A 20,052-nucleotide genomic window follows, 5' to 3' on the forward strand; every position below is an offset into this window, starting at 1 on the left:
AGAACACACATGCAGCATTACTTACTTAAAAAACCCATTGCAATGAGGTAATGAGCAGTCTCTGCAGGGACGGCTAGTGGCCAACGGCAAATCAATCAGATCCAATCCTAATCTCTTATACCCTTTCCTGTCCTAAGACCGCAGACAGATGGTCAGCAATCTTACTTTCTGCTGACCCTCTGCTGATCATAACTTTCCACATTACCCGTGTAGATCGGAACCCACATCCTTCAGCTACTTTCAGTTCCCCATTTCTCACAGTTCCAGTCCTTATGTTCTAAATATATTTAAAACAAGCAAGCTTAGCAATATCATATTAAGTAAAGTTCAGTTGCAGTTGGGATTAAAAATAACTCCTTCGGATTGTAAACTGAGCATAACACAGACTTTAGTTCAATACTTTCCCATGAAGCCTGATTTAATTCACCTAGGCCTAAACCTTGCATAAAAGGACTATAGCATAAAATTTCTCCTCTCACACATTGATCTATAGCTTATGACAATATACAAGTTTTGGAAATGGTGATGGTGAGGGCTGTAGACAAGGGCTTGCCTCCACTGAGCTCAGAAACCATGGTCCGAGTTCTTATCAGAGATGAGAATGACAACGCCCCCTTCATCCTCTGCCCCCTTCAGAACAGCACTTCTCCATCAAAGGAGCTGGTTCCCAGGGGAGCAGAGACAGGCTACCTGGTCACCAAAGTAGTGGCAACGGACAGGGACTCAGGGCAGAATTCTTGGCTTTCCTATCAATTGTTGAAGGCCACAGATCCGAATCTCTTCGCTGTTGGGACTCAGAATGGAGAAGTGAAAACCACGAGGCCGGTGAACATCCAAGACAGTTTCAAACACACTCTTATTGTGGCAGTTAGGGATAATGGGCATCCGCCTCAGTCTGCCTCTGTGACCCTAAGAATTCTTCTAGTGGACGGCTTCTCTGATCCGTACATGAAAATTATGGATATTTCTTACCCTAATAATAAATACATGATTTTCTTTTTTAAAAAATAATTTTATTAATTTTTTTAAAATTACAATCTTTAGAACTTAATAAACAACATGTTGTCTGGCTTCACATATTTAACATTAACTTCTTCAGTATAAATCTATTCAGTACCGCACACTCCAGTATTTTTTTCTTGATCCTCCTTTCTTCCCCATATTTTTTCCATTTCCTCCTCATTAGACAATTACCATTCTTGGTACTATTGATGTATACAAAATTAGATATAGACATCTTCATCATATTTTACTAATATTATACAAATAACAATAATATTGATTCATGTCAATATCCTGTTTTTCGTGCTCTTATTAAAGTTTGATTTCCCATCAATATCTTTGTCATTTATGATTTTCTCAATATTATTTACATTTACATCGCTAAAAATTTTATTCATACCAATCCTCCTCTTATTTTCAAATTTTCCATATCAAAAAAAAGAAAAAAAGAATGCTATTTTAATTCTAAATCATATCTTCCATTCTAAAAATCTAGTTATATCTAAGCGTCATCCATTCTTTTAATCATATTCAAACAGATATATTAGACAGATAGTGCCTCCTCTGAAAAATCAAATCCTCTGTTTTTTAAAATCTAACTCTTGCTTTCTTTCTCTGCCAAGTGGCTTTCCAGGCCAAGGCAATTAAATCATCCCAAAATTTTCTTTCTATTTTTGTGAAAGCTGCTTGGCATGAGGAAGACAATTTAGGTAGAGTATTTTGGTGGGGGGAACTCCACCCAGCCACATTCCCTAAACATTTTCCCTGCCCACTTTATGTTCCATTTTCTAGAATCTTCTTCCTGTCCTCAGATGTATTTGGACAAAGGAGTAAGGGGTCTTTTGTATTTTCATTGTTATAGGTAGGTCTTGCAGTATTTTATTTGTATATGGCAGTCTATATTTCCCTTCTCCTATCTCCTCCATCTCTAGATCCATTTCTTCCATTTCTTCCACTTCATCCTCTGGTTTCTGGTTTGTTTGTTCATACTTTGTAGTCGTTATCTGGGAACTTTCCAGTTGTAGTTTCAATTTGGAGATTTGGTCATTTATATCATCTAGGTTATTTTTAGTCTCATGTTTTTTTATGTCACTTTGTGTGCAACAATTGTTTGGTGAATTAGCTCTAACATGGAGAATGTTTTCTTCTGAGAGGTATTTGTTTTTTCTTGAGGCATCATTCCTAGAAATTCTCTAGTGTCTCCAGTCTCAGTAAGAATGGAACAAAGTTTCCTCTAGTTTTCTAGTCTTTATATGTAGCCTTTATAATCCAGTCCTAATGGCAGTATTTTATAGTAATCCTTTGTCTCAAGTATCCTGAAAATTATCAGTCAGGTAAGGTTGTAATCCACAATGTTCCAAGTGTTCAAAATGTTCAACCTCCCTGCAGACAGATCTATTTAAAAGTCAAATTTTTCTTTCTTTCCCACTAGCTCTTGAGAGGAAGATCAGGATGATAAATATGCCAAAATATTTTCCTTTATTGCTAACTGTTCTCCCTTCAGCTGAAAATCACCAAGCAGCCAAGGGGCTAGTTATAGTACTATTCTCAAATCCACCACTAGAGGTCATTCAAAGTCCATTTTTCACTCTTAAAACAAAGGGTTGATTTCTTATATTTCTTATATTTCACCTCAATGTTTTCTTTTCCTAATAGAAAATCTTAACAATTATTTCAGTTCTCAAATTTATCAAAACTGTAGCTTTGTATTACTTTCACTTCAGTATTGTGTATTTCTGTCCCCCATAAAAAATTTAAAACACTGCTTCCTTTCACATCCGGAGGTTTTTAGCTTCTTGGGAGCCTTTCCCAGGAAATTCAGTTGTAAAATAGCAAAGAAAGGATCAATATTCTCACCCAGTTCCAAACATGCTGTTTACGATGTGCTAATTGAAGGTTTTGTTCTTTTGTTGTCAGCAGCTTATGGCCACCCGCAGAGGTGTGGCCGGTCTTTCCCCTGCCAGTTTAGAGGACTTTCCTTGGATCCAACGGAAAGACCCCATCTCTCCATGATCAACAAGGCACCCCTACTTCTTCATCGCCTCTTCGGGGAGACTTTAGGCCCTTTTCAGGGCCCCCAGCAGGGTGAAACCAGGCACGGAAGGCAGAACCCTGCCTTCCTGCGTCTGTCTTACTTCGATACAAAATAATATATATGATTTTCTGCTTGGTTGCCATATCATCCTCTTTTTTTCCTCCTTTTGTTCATGAAGCCTGCAGAAGTGAAAGAACTTCATAGGACACTCTAATTCTGCATTAAATTTTCATGTGGCAATGAAAATTGCAAGAGAACACATTGGATCCTTATACAGTATTGGGACACCCTCCCAAGCCTACAGGTGTGCTGATGGCTCTCACAGCAATGAATTCCTTAGACCTCTCTTTCCTGTTTTTTTTTTAAACTATGGAGCAAACTAAAACACTACTGAATCCACAGATTAGAAAGTACTTCCACAACTGGAGGAATTGGAGGAAATTTCAGTTGAGACTAATCTATTGATAATTTATTGAGAATAATCTATTTTGGGTGACATAGAAAAGAGGAAAAATGAAATATTTTCTATTAAGGTATCTCAGTATCAATTTCCAGAGAACTAGTTCACACTATTATGCATAAACTTATTTTTATTGATTTACTTGTATTTTAGTTCCTAAACTGATATTTATTCTGCTTTGTTCTACAGTTTAGTGGGTGGGAAAGCTGCAATGTTTTCTTTTTAAAAAAACCTGACAAATTACTTGCTGTCCTCCATCACTCTCATTCCATCTAACTCTTGTATTTTGAATCTGAAACATTCCTAAGGCAAAATAAAAGAAGAATAAAAGATATTGCTTCCCTATCCCTCTCACCCTACAGTGAGTGTACCTGCTGTAGACATAACATGTGCCCATTTGAAGTTAGTGGAGGATTGAATGATTTATTTGTTATATGGAATATAAATAGAAAGTTTTGTAAAATTCATCTTTTAGTTGGGAATGTGAGCATACAAAATATGATTTATATGAAGTATGAAGAAATTAGAGTGATGTAGAATTTTTCTTTTCTAGAGAATAAAAATTCCTTAGAAAATTGAATACTCTTTAAAAATGTGTTGTGAATTGATCAGAACCTTTCATTGTTCATGGTGGGCTCTAAGAAAAAATGCACTTGTTACAGCATGGGGAGCAGGGGAAGGAGATCAAATATGAGGTTACTTCCTGGATAGCATTGACCTTAACAGAATGCCCAGTGATTTTAGTCTAAAAGGGACATTTGATCGGTTGATAAAGTAGTTCTTCAGAAGTCTATTTTGAAAATACTGGATTGTAATCTGCAGGAAAAAAATATGAAATGTACTGTGCTGGTAACTATTCTGTTTCTTTGTGTTTTTACTAATATAATTGGAAGAATATTTGCCTTGATGGCAACCAGTTGGCTGGTCAACTGGTTATATGATTAGGTAGATAAGTCTAACACTATTATTTTGTGATCAAACTAAAACTGTTTTTCTCACAATGAACCACGTGGTGGCAGTGTTAGCAAAGAATTCATTTCTCTTCAGCATCTTGTTTAATTTCAACAGTAGAAGTTATTCAGTAAAGAGATAAAATTAACAGAGGAATCAGATAAGCACAGTTGAAAGAACAAAGCAACAAATAAAGAAGAATTCAAAGGATTTGCAGAATTAAATTGTAAAAGAAGGAAGTTAGAAGTTTTGCACTGGGGCAGAATTTGATCTTCTAATGAAAAATTGGAACCATGGAAAACTGCTTTTGGAGAAGGCAAGGTCTGTATTTCCTTCTCTTTTTCTCATTCTCTAAAGTAATGTGTACTTCAATTTCTTTTTCTATCCCTGAAGAAAAGAAAAAGGGATTTCTAGTGGCTAATGTGCTTAAAGATTTAAAACTGAAAACAAGGGAGCTCACAACACGCAAAGCACATCTAGTTTCTGATGACTCTGAGGAATATTTCCATCTTGACATCCCTACTGGAAATTTGTTGATTTATAATAAAATAGACAGAGAAACTTTGTGTGGCCAGAATGACCCTTGTTTACTTTTAACTCAAATTGTACTAGAAAATCCCTTAGACATCTTTAATATTGAAATCAAAATAGAAGATGTGAATGACAATATACCCAAATTTTGGAAAACCAAAGTGGAGGTGAACATTCCCGAGAATGTTCCTAAAAATACAACATTCCACCTGGAATCTGCTCAAGATGAGGATCTGGGAGAAAATAGCATTCAAAACTATACTCTCAGTCCTAATGAGCATTTTCAGCTTCAAATACATAAGCAGGAAGATGGAAGTAACAATATGTATCTTGCTTTGAAAAAAGGATTAGATAGGGAGAAGATGCCTCACCTTGGACTGACTCTAATGGCTATTGATGGTGGTATACCACAGAACACAGGTACAATGAAAATTAATATCAATGTGCTAGATATTAATGATAATTTCCCCAAGTTTAGTAAATCGGAATATAAGGTAAAAATAAAGGAAAACATTCTTAAGGGAACTTTGGTGACCAAAGTGGATGCTACAGACCTTGATTTGGGTTCAAATGCACAGATACTTTATTCATTTTATCAAGTGCCGGAAAGAATAAATAATTTGTTTCTTCTAAATGAAAAAAATGGAGAAATCACTGTTTGCGGTCAGATTGATTATGAAAAAGAAAAGATTTATAGCATAAACATCAAAGCCACAGATGGTGGGGGACTTTCAGAGCACTGCAAGGTATTGATAGAGGTTGAAGATGTGAATGACAACCCCCCAGAAGTGTCCATCATATCTCTGACCAGCTTCTTAAAAGAGGACTCTCCCCCAGACACAATGGTGGCCCTCTTCAGTGTTAGAGACCAAGACTCTGGAGACAACAGCAAAATGGTCTGCTCCGTGGAGATGAACCTTCCTTTTGTGCTCAAAGGCACCACAAACAACTTTTATCAGCTTGTGCTCCAAAGTCCCCTAGACAGAGAGACAGTCACTGAGTACAACATCACCATCACAGCCATTGACTGTGGCTCTCCTAGGCTCACTTCAACAAGATTGATTAATGTTCAGATCTCCGATGTCAATGATAACCCTCCTCTTTTTGAAAAGCCTTCATATGACATGCAGATCCGGGAGAATCATATTCCAGGCTTGTTCATCGGCTCAGTCCACGCTGTGGATCTGGACATAAAGCAGAATGCAAAAGTGACTTACTCAGTTCTGCCTGGGAAGGGTGATGGCCTTTTGCCCACTCTCATTTCAATCAACTCTGAAACTGGAAACCTGTATGCCCTCCGATCCCTGGACTATGAGCAGATAAGAGGCTTCAGAGTTACTGTGAGGGCCTCTGATGGTGGTTCTCCTTCCCTGAGCTCAGAAGTGATTGTCCGCATCCACATCATAGATGAAAACGACAACGCTCCCTTCTTCCTGTATCCCCTCCAGAACAACACATCCCCATGCAATGAGCTGGTTCCCAAGTCAGCCGAGGCCGGCTATCTGGTCACCAAGGTGGTTGCAGTGGATGCAGATTCTGGCCAAAACTCTTGGCTTTCCTATGAATTGCTGAAGGCCACGGACCCAGCCCTTTTCAGCATAGGAGCGCAGAATGGGGAAGTGAAAACCAGGAGAGCCCTGAATGAGCGAGACACAAACAAGCAGAGGCTGGTGATTCTGGTCAGAGACAACGGTCTTCCTCCCCAGACCAGCACGGCGTTGCTTAATGTCCTTCTTGTGGATGGCTTTTCGGATCCCTTCCTGAGGAGGGTGGATGTCAGTGTGCAAGAACCGGAAGAAGATAAAACCTTGACCAAGTATTTGGTGATCTGCTTGGCTGCTGTCTCCTTTGTGTTCCTGGTCTGTATTGTTGTGTTTGTTGTGGTCAAAATCCTCAAGAAGGACCCCCAAAGCCATTTTACTGCAGCTGTTCCTCACTTCCCACCTGCCAGTGCTGATGCCCCAGAGAACTGTGCAGATTCACAGAATGGGTCGCTTCCCAGGACTTACCGTTATGATGTTTGTTTGACCGGTGGATCCTTAAGTAGCGAGTTCCGATTTCTCAGGCCCCTCTTTCCTGTCTTTTCGGTGGGAGATGATAACCTCCCAGAGAACTCTCGGATATCTTCAGGCATCAAAGATACTTCTGAAGAGGTTGAAGATAATAGTGCAAAGAAAGAGGTGAGGAAGCACATACAATTAATCTAGTCCCTTACTTTTTCCTCTCCTTGTTTGCTTTTTTTGCTCCATTGGTTATTACTGAGTAAGTTGCTGTTTATCTACCAAAGAACCACGTGACTAGGTTACTTAATTTAAGATTTAGTTGAGTGTACATATTACCATTACTTCTGTAATTTTGTTCTAAAGTGCTTCTCTCTCTCTCTCTCTCTCTCTCTCTCTCTCTCTCTCTCTTTCTCTCTCGTATTTTCAGTTTTATGTGTATTATTTTATGCCTCACGCATTAGCATAAAATTGGGTAGGTTAATTAGTGATTCAGAGTATTTAGGGAAACAGGACAGTGCCCTAACATGCTCTATAAATAGGCCATCACTTTATATAAATGCAAGTACAAGTTACATAAACTCTAAAGCATAATATCAAGCCTGACTGGCAGCAAGACAGAATTTTGCAGCTTTCATATGTCAGTTTAGGCTCTATGTAGTAAGTAAGTAAATAAGTGATCAACATAAATAAATTTTGATTCATGGAATTTTACCGATTGTAGGCTAGAACAAAACATTACAAGTATTCTGCTAAAAGAAGGAGAATTGAAAAACTTGAGCTTCTATTACATCACCCAACAAGAGCAGATTCTTTCATATAATAATTATTTTTTAATGCCTATCTTCTATAATTGCTGAGGAAAGGACTGAATTCACAAAAATAAATACTCCGCAGAACTTCATTATGTAGAGGTTATTGAAGTAATTTCACATGGTTCTTGAAGATTCTATTGACATTAAACTCATGGAATTTCCATCATGATCTGATTGTTTATCAGTTTAAATTATCCTTTTCTTAATATTGCCTTACCTTCTTCATATCACACTGTAAGAGACATTTGAAATATATATTAAAATATGTATCACCTAATCTATTATATTATCACGTTGTTCTCCAATCAATTCATGTTTGAATAGATTTAATTTTGATATTGATTCAGGAAAAAAATATAATGATATCCTCGGGGCGGGGGGGGGGGGTAGAGGGAGGGAAGATGTGGAAGCAATAGCCATTAGGGTAAATAATGGCATGAGCTGAATGGGCAGTCCTTACACTTGAAATTTCAAAGGAAACAAAACGTAAAGGAAACTATCATACCCATGTGCCTTCAAGCTCACTTTGGTTGAGGATATATTGTGCATCAGGGTGGATAATTCATCCTTCCATCAGTCTGTCCGTCCATCCATCCATCCATCCATCTTCTCTGGTGCCTCTAATACTCAACTTTTTGTAATTAACAAGAGTCAAAAGTAGTGAATAGCACACCTTTTTACAGTTCTTCTTACTCAAATAACATGGACAAAGTTGGCAGACTATCAGTTGGAATATTTCATCTGGCCTGAATCTCACAGGATTTTGGTAATCTCACTCAAAAGACATAATATTCTCAGTTTAAATTTCACAATATCCCTTTCGGCATCAAAATTTCATGAGATCTTGTAATCTTGCTGTGAACATCAAAATAGTTTAATATTAATATTTGGTGGTTGAATGTATTAGATCATGCATGCCATTATGTTGCTGTTGTTATATACACATCAATCTGAAATCACAGCTGCTACTTCTTTAGCTGGTGTTGGCCTTCATATATATTAAGTTCTTCCTAAGAACCTAGGATGCTGTAATGGATTGACATAGTTAGTATATGTGCAGATTCACGCAGTGTGGCTTTTTGTAATTGACAGGTGGAAATTTTGTCAATGTGCATATTTTCTAGTGCTTTCCAGGATTTTGTTGTTATTGTTATTATCATACTGCCAATTTCTGGTCGATAAGGGATCCCTAAAAAGCTTTCAATGATAAAGAATTGTTCTGCAAAATGGAAAAGATTGGAGATTTCTGCTACAGATGATGACTACATCACTTCCCCATCTTCCATTCCCAATCTACCCCCTCCTCTTCTCTCAGCCATTCTTTGTAATCCACACTGGTCATTCCTTTTCATAATTATTTTACCAGCTGCCTGTTTAGGCGTTAAAAAGCAGTTTCCGTTCAGACTAATGTAATATTTTATTTTGCCTTGATCCAATTGTCTCAATTAAATAGAATTTTCTGAGAAAGCATAATTAGCAGTCTAATTACAATACAATGTAGGCAATTGAAGTTCTTCCTGTCAGCATTCCTAATATAAAGACAAACAGCGATCTATACTCAGTCCTGCTTGATACTTGCTCTTTCTTCATCCTATTTGTATTCACTTTATTATATGGGGTATATCATGGGAAACATAAAAGTTGTATGTAGTAGAAAGAGATTACTTATAAAGTGTTCTGTAAAAGGAGATAGGATTAATTAAAGTGTGTAAAACACAAAAGTTAAAGAGCAACAAAAATGTGTTGAGGTGATTTGGTCAGAGAGAGCAAAATATACAGATAATTTAGAAATACAATACAAATAGAAATAATTATCTATAAAGCAACTTAATCCAAAGGCTGTCTAAATAATAGCAATGATTTTAGACTTATACATCACCTCATAGCACTTTACAGCACTTTCTGGGAGGTTTACAACGCAGAAGCATTATTCGCATATTGCTTCCAACAATCTGGGTCCTCATTTTACTGACCTCAGAAGGATGGAAGCCTGAATCAACCTTGAGCCCCATTAGGATTGAACTACAGGCTGTGGAAAGACTTTGCTGGTAATACTGCACTTTTAAGTACTGAGCCACCAGGGCTCTAAAATTAATATTAATTTTCTAATTCTTAAAATTTTATTAGTTTATAATACATGATACAATGGAAAAGCAAAAGTAAATAGTGGGAAAAAAGGGAATAGAGAAGTGAAGTAAGGGAGAAAAAAAAAACGACATTGACTTCTGACTTCTTTGATGCAGTAGAGCAGAGCTCCCCAATGTTTCCGGGTTGGCGGCCGGAGGGAAAGGGAGGAGCAGAGAAATGTGCATGCGCGTGCCCCCATGGTGCATGCACAAGCAGGTGCATGCATGGTGGGGTGCCAGCGCCCATGTGTATGCACTCCTATGTTAACTTTATTAGGCAAAAAACAACCTGGCAAGTTTGAAAGAAAGCTAACTCTAAAGCTATGGTGGGAAAGAGATAATTAAAAGAGTAAAACTTCCCCTCCTTTTTCTGACAGTTCAGGTCACATTGTCCAATGTATCTTCTGGCTATTGTTATGAGAAGATAATTCATCAAGACAACTCTCCAGCTCTCACATTGATAAGGAGCACCTGTGAATTCAAAACTTTCCCCTCTCTCCCTCCTGCACTGTTGGCAAGCTAAGAGCATGCACCGCTCCTAAAGACAGTAGGCTTCGCAGCTTGACATCATGATTCTCACAAACTAGTTCTTACATTTGATTTAGCCTTTTCCTTTTTGTCAATGTTTTCAGTTCCCTTTTCAAATAAAGAAAACATTAAATGTCCTTGTTTATTAGCACTGGCCATGAAAGCATGATATATGTTTCCATTGTTTCCATTTAACATTTATTTGGTAGTTGTAGCCAGCATTCTTCATTTCTTTCACCCATCCTTTCTTGTGTCTTTTGATATTAGCCCTTTGCTGGGTAATAAAATGGGGGGGGGGTGTTTCCAGTGGTTAAAGATGCTGAGCTTGTCAGCTGAAAAGCTGACAGTCTGAATTCAAGACCTGAGTGCCACATGATGCGGTGAGCTCCCCTTACTCCTGCCCACTTAGCAGTTTGAAAACATACAAATGTGAGAAATAGGTACCACTTTTCTGGGAAAGAAACAGCATTCTGTGTGCCTTTGAAGTTTAACCATGTTGGCCACATGATCATGGAAATGTCTTTGCACAATGCTGGCTCCCTCAGCTAAGAAATGGAGATTTGGAAGATTTGAAAATGACTGGACAGGGGAAACCTTTACTTTTATAATAGAAGGATATATCTAGAGAACAGAATAGATAATAAAGAAATTCTCTTCTTTTTAAATAAACCTCAGTTTAATGTTGCTTTGGTCAGTTACCAGTTACAGATATAAAGGAAAAAAATATTACATAATCATGCATTTTAATGGTTTTAATATTGTTAGGGATATTAGCTGTCTTTCCCATTTTTGTGTCCTTTGAAGACCTGAAAACAATCCTTCCTCTTCTTCATTCTTGCACTCAAAATGTTGAAGAGTTTCTTTGTGGCTCAAAACCTTCCATCAACTTCCTTTATGAGGAACCAGCAATAAGTTATTAATTCTTTTGCATTCCAACTAATACGAAACAATTAAGATTGATGGGTGAATGATGCTAATACGAAACAATTAAGATTGATGGGTGAATGGATGGGTAGATTCAAAAGCATCTTTATAATTTGCTAATGTTAGACAGATGATATTTTGGTCAGTGATCAAATAAAACAAATCATATATAAATTGAATACAAAAGACAACAAAGAAAAGACAAAGCACATAAGATAAGTGAACAGATATGAGTATGTCAGTCACATATAGTATTTGTGCACATTTACAGCAGTTCTACAGAAGTTCATTACATATGGATAATTGCACTTTTCTTGTCTAACAGAAGGACATTATATGAAATACTAATGAAGCTACTAGTTAAAATCATTATACAAGATTGTCAGACTTGTTTTAAGAATTTTGTGTCATGTTTTTGAATGGGTGATTTCATTAGTAATTCATTTCTCGATTTGGGAAAACCAAGCTGATACCATAATCATTATGTTCTTTTTAACAATGATCTCTTCACAAGATTATTCATATATCTTATCAGATATGTTAAACTGATTTGCTTCCTGCATTTTTGGATCCTCCTTTCCCCCCTTCATATAGATGGATAAAATGTTGACCCCCTTCCAGTCATCTAGGACTTTGTCTGTTTCTGAAATACAATATGTAATATCACTAGGGAACAGGGGAGAATGTATTTGGAAAAAGACTGGCCCAACTCATCAGGGCGAATTGGCCCAAATTGAGGGCGAAAGGTGACCAATCTGCAGAATCTCTAGAACCCAAAACCAATCACAAATCCCAAGAAAACAAATCAAACAATGAGGTGGGCAGTGATGAGAAAAAACAAAAACTCAAACAATAACCAGGAGATGCAGGAAACATACCCACGGACAGGCATAAAAGTCTGAAATGCTTATATAGAAATGCTCAAAGCTTGGGGAACATACAGGGCGAACTAGAAGCAATCGTATATGAGGGAGGGTAGTTGGCATTACAGAAACCTAATGGGATGAAGCCCATGAATGGAATGGACTGTTGGATAGATACAAATTGTTCAAAAGAAACAGGTCTACAAAAAGAGGAGGTGGAATTGCACTATACGGTAGTGGCCAAAATTGTGGAAATCTTTTGGGAATAGTGTACAGTAGAAATGCTACCTTTGGTTAAGTTTCCACCAATTTTTCTTCTAATTTCTTTATAACTGTAGTCTTGTTCACTTAATAATACTATTTTACATCATTTTCTGGGCAACCAGTCAACTCTTTGCACCATTACTTTAATTTTATTATGTTTTACAAGCTCACTAAATGAAAGAACACAAAAAAACCCAACCAACTTGATAGTGATCACAAAACACACTGACAAATGTCCTCCTCTCAGCTTCAATACATGACATCAATAACTGAATCCTACTGTGATCTGATTGGCTCATTGCCAAAACAAGATGACACCTGATTGGCTCTCTAAACACTCATGCTCATTGGCTACAATCAGATGAAGGAAAGCTACCTGATATCAGCCTAAGCAAGTTGTGCTTCCTTTTTCTGGTTATTTGACTATAACTTTTCATAGAATACAGTACAGATAATTGAGCAAACTTTGTTGCATTACATTCCTGATTAAATTATCTTTCCATTAATATATAATTTTACGGTACTACTCCAAAAAAAAGGTAGTGTTATTGGCCATCAAACCTCAAAAATACACTTTTCCCAAAAGGTTTCCACAATTTTGGCCACTACTGTATGTAAGAGAACACTACATATTTACAGAAATGCACATGATCTAAGATAAAATCTCTCCAGAATGTAAATGGGTCAATATAAAACAGAAAAAAAGTGACATTGCCATAGGTCTATGTTACAGGCTACCCAACCAATCAGAAGAAATAGATTAACTCTTTGCCAATCAGTTAACAAACGTATGTAGGAAGCATACCATAGTAGTAATAGGAGACTTCAACTATCCAGATATCAACTGGGAGACAAACTCTGCAGCAAGCAGGAGATCAAACAGATTCCTAACCAACCTAGCCGACAACTTTGTCATCCAAAAGGTGGAGGACGGAACTAGATGTAAAGTTATACTGGACGTAATTCTTATTAATAAAGAAGAAATGATAGAGGGAATTGAAGTTGCCGGAACCCTGGGTGAAAGTGACCACGTCATACTGGAAATCAATATAATGCAAACACTAGCAACAGAAAACAATCCAGCCAGTGTCTTAAACTTCAAAAGTGCTGACTTTAACAAACAGAGAGAACCTAGGAAAGATCCCATGGATGAAAATCCTAAAGGGGAAAATAATCCAAGAAGTGTGGGAAACTCTGAAAAATGCTGTGGACATAGTATACTTAGAGTTCAGTAAGGCATTTGACAAAGTAGCCTACAATCTACTCTTTGGTAAGCTAGAAAAAGGTGGAATAGACAACATCACCACCAGATGGATCTATAGTTGACTGGCAAACCGTACTCCATGAGTACTCTATGGTACTACATCCATATGGAGAGAAGTAAGCAGTGGTGCACCACAAGGTTCCATCTTAGGCCCAGTACTCTTCAATATCTTCATCAATGACTTAGATGAGAGAATTGAAGGGGAACCCATCAAATTTGTAGATGACACCAAACTGGTAGGAGTAGCCAATACCCCAGAAGACAAACCAAGGATCCAAAAAGATATTGACAGACTTGAACAATGGGCTCTATCTAACAAAATGAGTTTCAACGTGGAGAAAAGCAAATTCTTACATTTAGGCAGGAAAAATCAAAGGTACAAGTACAGATTAGGCAAGACCTGGCTTAAAAACAGTAACTGTGAGAGGGACCTTTGAGTCCTAGTGGACGATCACTTGACTATGAGCCAGCAGTGTGCGGCAGCTGCCAAAAAAGCTAATACAATCCTGGGTTATATAAACAGAGGCATAGAATCAAGAACACGTGAAGTATTAGTACCGCTTTATAAAACCCTAGTAAGACCATACCTGGAATACTGCAGCCAATTTTGGTCACCATATCACAAAAAAGTTGAGAGTCTGGAAAAAAATTCAGAGAAGAGCAACTAAGATGATCAAAGGCTTGGAAACTAAACATATGAAGAATGGCTGCAGGACTTGGGTTTGGCTAGTCTAAAGAAAAGAAGAAATAGGGGAGACATGACAGCAGTATTCCAGTATTTGAGGGGCTGCCACAAAGAAGAGGGGGTCACGTTATTCACCAGAGGACAAGAAACAATGGTTGGAAACTGATCAAAGAGAGAAGCAAACTGGAATTAAGGAGAAACTTCCTGACAGTGAGGACAATTAACCAGTGGAACAGCTTGCCTCCAGAAATCTTGGGAGTTCCATCACTGGAGATTTTTAAGAAGGGGCTAGACAGTCACTTGTCTGAAATGGTATAGGACGGTTCTCCTGCTTGAGCAGGTGGCTGGACTAGAAGACATTCAAGGTCCCTTCTATTCTATTCTATTCTATTCTATTCTATTCTATTCTATTCTATTCTATTCTATTCTATTCTAACATTTGCGGACATTCAACTCTTAATAGATGGTGTGCTGTGAAGGAGTATTCCATTCATCTGGAACAATGGGCTGTCTCCTCCAAACCAAGGATGTCTCCTGTTCTCATGACTGAATGCTGAGTAGATGTTTGATGCTTTATGAACACGCAGCCATTAACTATAATTTAGTTTGGAGGGTTGTGCTATTATTGTTATATTTCAAACTGTTATGTTTTTAATTATTGCATTACATCTACAGTCCCTTTGAACAGAGGTGGTAGATAAATCTTGATAGGATAAGAAGGAGGGAGGGAGGGAGGAAGGGATGAAAGAAGGAAGGAAGGAAGGAAGGAAGGAAGGAAGGAAGGAAGGAAAGAAAGAAAGAAAGAAAGAAAGAAAGAAAGAAAGAAAGAAAGAAAGAGAAAGAAAGAAAGGGACAGTTCAATCTGACCATCAGAAAGACCTCTCCACTCCATATAATACTATTCCTCCGCCCTTAGATAAATTAATTCATAAATTAAATTCATTTATATTCAAAGTAAATTAATATTCTCTAAAAATGCTTCTACCAATATCAGGTTTCATTTCTGCTATCAATATTAAGTATCAATCCTGCACTTTCACCCTAAGGTTCTTCTCTACAATTTTTTGGGTAGAGCACATATCCTGTTTGGGTGAAGCCTGACCCAAAAAAGGAGTTGAGTAATTCAGCCTTTTCTGTTTTCAGGTAATATTTTGACATCTTCAGTGAGTAGATGGTGTATTGATTCATTGGTTTTCCTCTTATTTTGAATATCCTTTATCTGAATAAGCTTTTTATATTGTTGCTCTTGGCATCCTACACCAACCTCAACTCATATTAAGCTTCCTGATATCACTTCTACAATTTAGCCTACTTCTACCAGTTACTGACCTCTTTTCCATTTCCAGTGTATGTCCATTTTTGTTTTCAAAACTTCACAGAGATTTTTGGGCAGCTACCCACATGACTTCCTCTATCTGGTTTTCTTTACTGAAACTATTTGATGTTTATTACTTAATTACCACCTGCCTTGAACTCCTATTCTCTTAAGATTCTTTTGCCAAAAAGTCCAACTATCATTACCCTGAATTTATTAGATGTTTTTGTACCACTAGATATGTATTTGGCTGAATTCAGTCCATATTTAAAGGAAATATAATATCTGGGTTGTAAATGTAGATTGAAGAGGCCACAGCAGTTACATATCAGAGTGCATTTTCCCTATGGAAAAGGAGCCAAGATCCAGTTCCTGCCCATAGCTGAGATAGACATCTATGAAATGTTTGTAGATTAATTTTGGATCTGTTTGTTTTCTGCTTATAACCACAATAATGGCTGGATTGGTGATGCAGGAGGGGGAGAATGACATATTGAAAAAATGCATCAGCCATACAACACATTATTCAATAGCATCTCTATCCAGTGATTGGAAAAGTTTCATATATTCAGTATCTGCTTGACTGTTTGATATGTGCTAGAATATTCACTATCCCAGGACAAACTGAAGAACTTTTTGGATGAGAAGCGAGACATTTTCAAAGAAAAAACCAAGAAAGTCCAGTTGACTTTTGGAAAAAAGCACCTTTGGGATAACCATGACCTGGATGATTGAGAATCTCCATAGACATCCAAGGACAAAGTTGATCTGAAAGATGAAAGCAGATTTAGTTATGCAAATCCTGGCATGTTGGTTCTGGCAGAAAGTAGGGGGCGATGCCATAACCGATGAAGCTTCTAGGGTGAGGTGTGAAATGTCTTCTTCCTCAAGGGAAAAAACAATCCAGTTGCCTTTTGAAAAAGCACCTTTGAAGCAACTGTCACCTGGATGTCTGAGAATCTCCACAGATGTTTCTATATATACTTTTACAGCACAATCATAACAAAAGTCATAGTTCATACATTCCAGGGACAACCCTTTTTCTCTAAATTGAAAGCTATTAATATATTATCTTGATATGACAAAAGACACCAAGACTGTATAACATTTTGTTCTTTTGAAAAGAAGCACGCACTATTCGATACTCTAGAATAAATGCCCTACTCAAAGGAGTTTCATAAACTCAGTGCTCCATTTTACTTTACACACAAGGTGGTGCTATTGCACCAAACAGTAAAAAAAGAGAGATTCATTTATTTCAGGATGATCTAGTCATTAGACAAAGGAATCTCAGAACAAAAGGCAACAGCTCTCAACTGAGAAATATCCAAAGAAAATATTCCAGCATGAATACCAAAAAATAACTCCTGCTGGATTCTGATAACAACTATAAAAGAAATTGTAGGAGCTGCTTCACGAAGAATCATATTCCCAGAGAGAGGCTGAGAAAATGGAAGTATCTCCTCCTAGCAGGCAAGTGGTCTTGTTCTTTATTTCTCTATGTAGCTCTGGTATGTTGTGTGAACCGTTCCGCTATTCAGTGCCTGAGGAGAAGAAAGCTGGATCAATGGTAGCAAATGTGCTTAAAGATTTGAAGGTAGATGTGAAGGAGCTCTCTGCTCGCAGAGCACAGTTGATTTCTAAGAGTTCCAGGCAGGATTTCCAGCTGGATCCTCACTCTGGGAATATAATATTAAGGGATAAAATTGACCGAGAAGCTTTGTGTGGTCTGACTGATCCTTGCACTCTATTCTCTGAAATTGTGCTGGAAAATCCTTTGCAAGTGTTCAAAATTGAAGTTCAGGTAGAAGATGTCAATGATAATTCCCCTACCTTTTCTCAGAATCAATTCCTTTTTGAAATACCTGAACAGACCCCCATAAATGCACGTTTCCCTTTGGAGACAGCCCATGATTTAGACAAAGGGGAAAATGCTATCCAGAACTACATAATAAGCACAAGTGAATATTTTAAGCTGGACGTGCAAAGTCAAAATGATGGCAGCAAATATGCAGAACTGCTTTTGGCAAAGCCATTAGATCGCGAGGTGATCCCTCAGTTTATCCTCACTCTGGAAGCCGTGGATGGAGGGATCCCAAGGAGAACTGGCACAGCACAGATAATTATTGATATTCTGGATAACAATGATAACGTGCCCCAATTTGAACAAGCAGTCTATAAAGTGCAGTTGATGGAAAGTAGTCATCCAGGCTCATTGGTTGCTAAAGTTGAAGCCACTGACAAAGATATTGGAGTCAATGCTCGCATCATTTACACTTTTAGCCAGGCACCAGCACATGTGCTTCAATCATTCAGCTTAAACAACCATACTGGGGAAATTACACTTGTAGCGAAAATTGATTATGAAATAAACAGTAAATATCAACTCAGTATCAAAGCCACAGATGGAGGAGGACTCTCCACTTACTGCAAAGTTCTTGTTGACATTGAAGATGAGAATGACAATGCCCCAGAAATAGTTGTATCATCCATCACTAATCCTTTACCAGAGAATTCTCCCCCGGAAACGCTAGTGGTACTTTTTGGCATCAGAGATCAAGACTCTGGAGACAATGGCAGAACTACCTGCAACATTGACAAAAACCTGCCTTTTATACTAAAACTGACTGAGAACAATTATTACCAGCTTGTGACTCAACAGCCATTGGACAGAGAACAAATGTCACAATATAACATCACCATCACAGCCACTGACCAAGGTTCTCCCAGACTCACTTCAATGACAGTTATTAGCATTCAACTTTCAGACATCAATGATAACCCTCCAATGTTTGAAAGATCTTTCTATGATTTGCACTTGAGAGAAAACAACATTCCAGGACTGCTCATTGGATCAGTCCACGCTGTGGATGTGGACACAGAACAAAATGCCAAACTGACCTATTGGCTTTTACCTGGGAAAATCAGGGATGTCCCCGCATCATCTTACATCTCCATCAACTCCAAAACCGGGAACCTGTATGCCATCCGATCTGTGGATTATGAGGATATACAAGATTTCCAGGTGATGGTGAGGGCTGTAGACAAGGGCTCGCCTCCACTGAGCTCAGAAACCATGGTCCGAGTTCTTATCAGAGATGAGAATGACAACGCCCCCTTCGTCCTCTGCCCCCTTCAGAACAGCACTTCTCCATCAAAGGAGCTGGTTCCCAGGGGAGCAGAGACAGGCTACCTGGTCACCAAAGTGGTGGCAACGGACAGGGACTCAGGGCAGAATTCTTGGCTTTCCTATCAATTGCTGAAGGCCACAGATCCGAGTCTCTTCGCTGTTGGGACTCAGAATGGGGAAGTGAAAACCATGAGGCCGGTGAACATCCGAGACACTTTCAAACACACTCTTATTGTGGCAGTTAGGGATAACGGGCATCCGCCTCAGTCTGTCTCTGCAACCCTAAGAATTCTTCTAGTGGACGGCTTCTCTGATCCGTACATGAAAATTATGGATAATCCTAAGAGTGAAGTCCCGCAGGAGGAAGATCATACTCTAACCATGTATTTGATTATCTGCTTGGTTGCCATCTCATCCATTTTTCTGCTTTCTGTCATGGTGTTTATTGCCACCAAGTTTCAGAAGCGAAGGAAGTTCATAGGAAGTTCTCATTCTGCATCTAATTTCCCCGTGGGACCAAGTTTACAAGACAAGTGTGTGGATCCTAATACTGGGACACCTTCCCAGGCCTTCAGCTATGAGGTATGCTTAGCGGATGGATCTCTGAGCAGTGAGTTCAAGTTCCTTAGGCCTTTCTTTCCTGTTTTTACTATGGAGCATCGAAAAACTCTGCTGAATCCACAGATTAGAAATGATTGCCGCGATCTTCCTAATCAATTGGAGGAAAGAGAGGATATATCCCAGGTGAGAATAATTATTAATGCAATTAATTTATAAACATATTTGGTTTGAATGATTCAGAAATAATTAAGTTTAAAAAATGGAAGAGTGCATATTAAAGTACATTACCATGAATTTCCAGAGAACTAGTTCTTTTAGGGTAATATACTGACAAATCTGTATTGGTTTTACATGTATTTTAATTTCTACATGGGTATTTATCCTGCACTGTCGAATATAATTTGGTAGGTGAGAAGTTATGAAATACATATTGCTTTAAAATAAAACCATACAATTTTCCAGGAAGGAAACAATTTGTGAGGTTTTTGAAATTTGGAAGCTACAGCTGGTGCAGCATGCGGTGGCATGGGCAATTCTTGGGGCCTGAAGGATGGCCCACGTAACACCACCGCTCCGCATGCTCATTTGCCTGCCTGTC

At 38.1% G+C, this 20,052-nt stretch overlaps 1 protein-coding gene across 1 annotated transcript in view; it reads left to right on the forward strand.

Moving 5' to 3' along the window:
• Positions 1-20,052, forward strand: part of LOC120300282 (protocadherin Fat 4-like) — an 85,847-nt gene that overhangs the window by 19,044 nt on the left and 46,751 nt on the right. Inside the window, exons 7-9 of the mRNA XM_039326100.1 lie at positions 494-944; positions 4,732-7,159; positions 17,169-19,637. Of these exons, the coding sequence (XP_039182034.1) occupies positions 494-944; positions 4,732-7,159; positions 17,169-19,637 (5,348 nt within the window). The remainder of the gene's footprint in view (positions 1-493; positions 945-4,731; positions 7,160-17,168; positions 19,638-20,052) is intronic.

The sequence above is a fragment of the Crotalus tigris genome, unplaced genomic scaffold (genome assembly GCF_016545835.1).
Source record: "Crotalus tigris isolate CLP2741 ecotype Arizona unplaced genomic scaffold, ASM1654583v1 scf7180000024339.11422700, whole genome shotgun sequence".
Taxonomy (NCBI): Eukaryota; Metazoa; Chordata; class Lepidosauria; order Squamata; family Viperidae; genus Crotalus; species Crotalus tigris.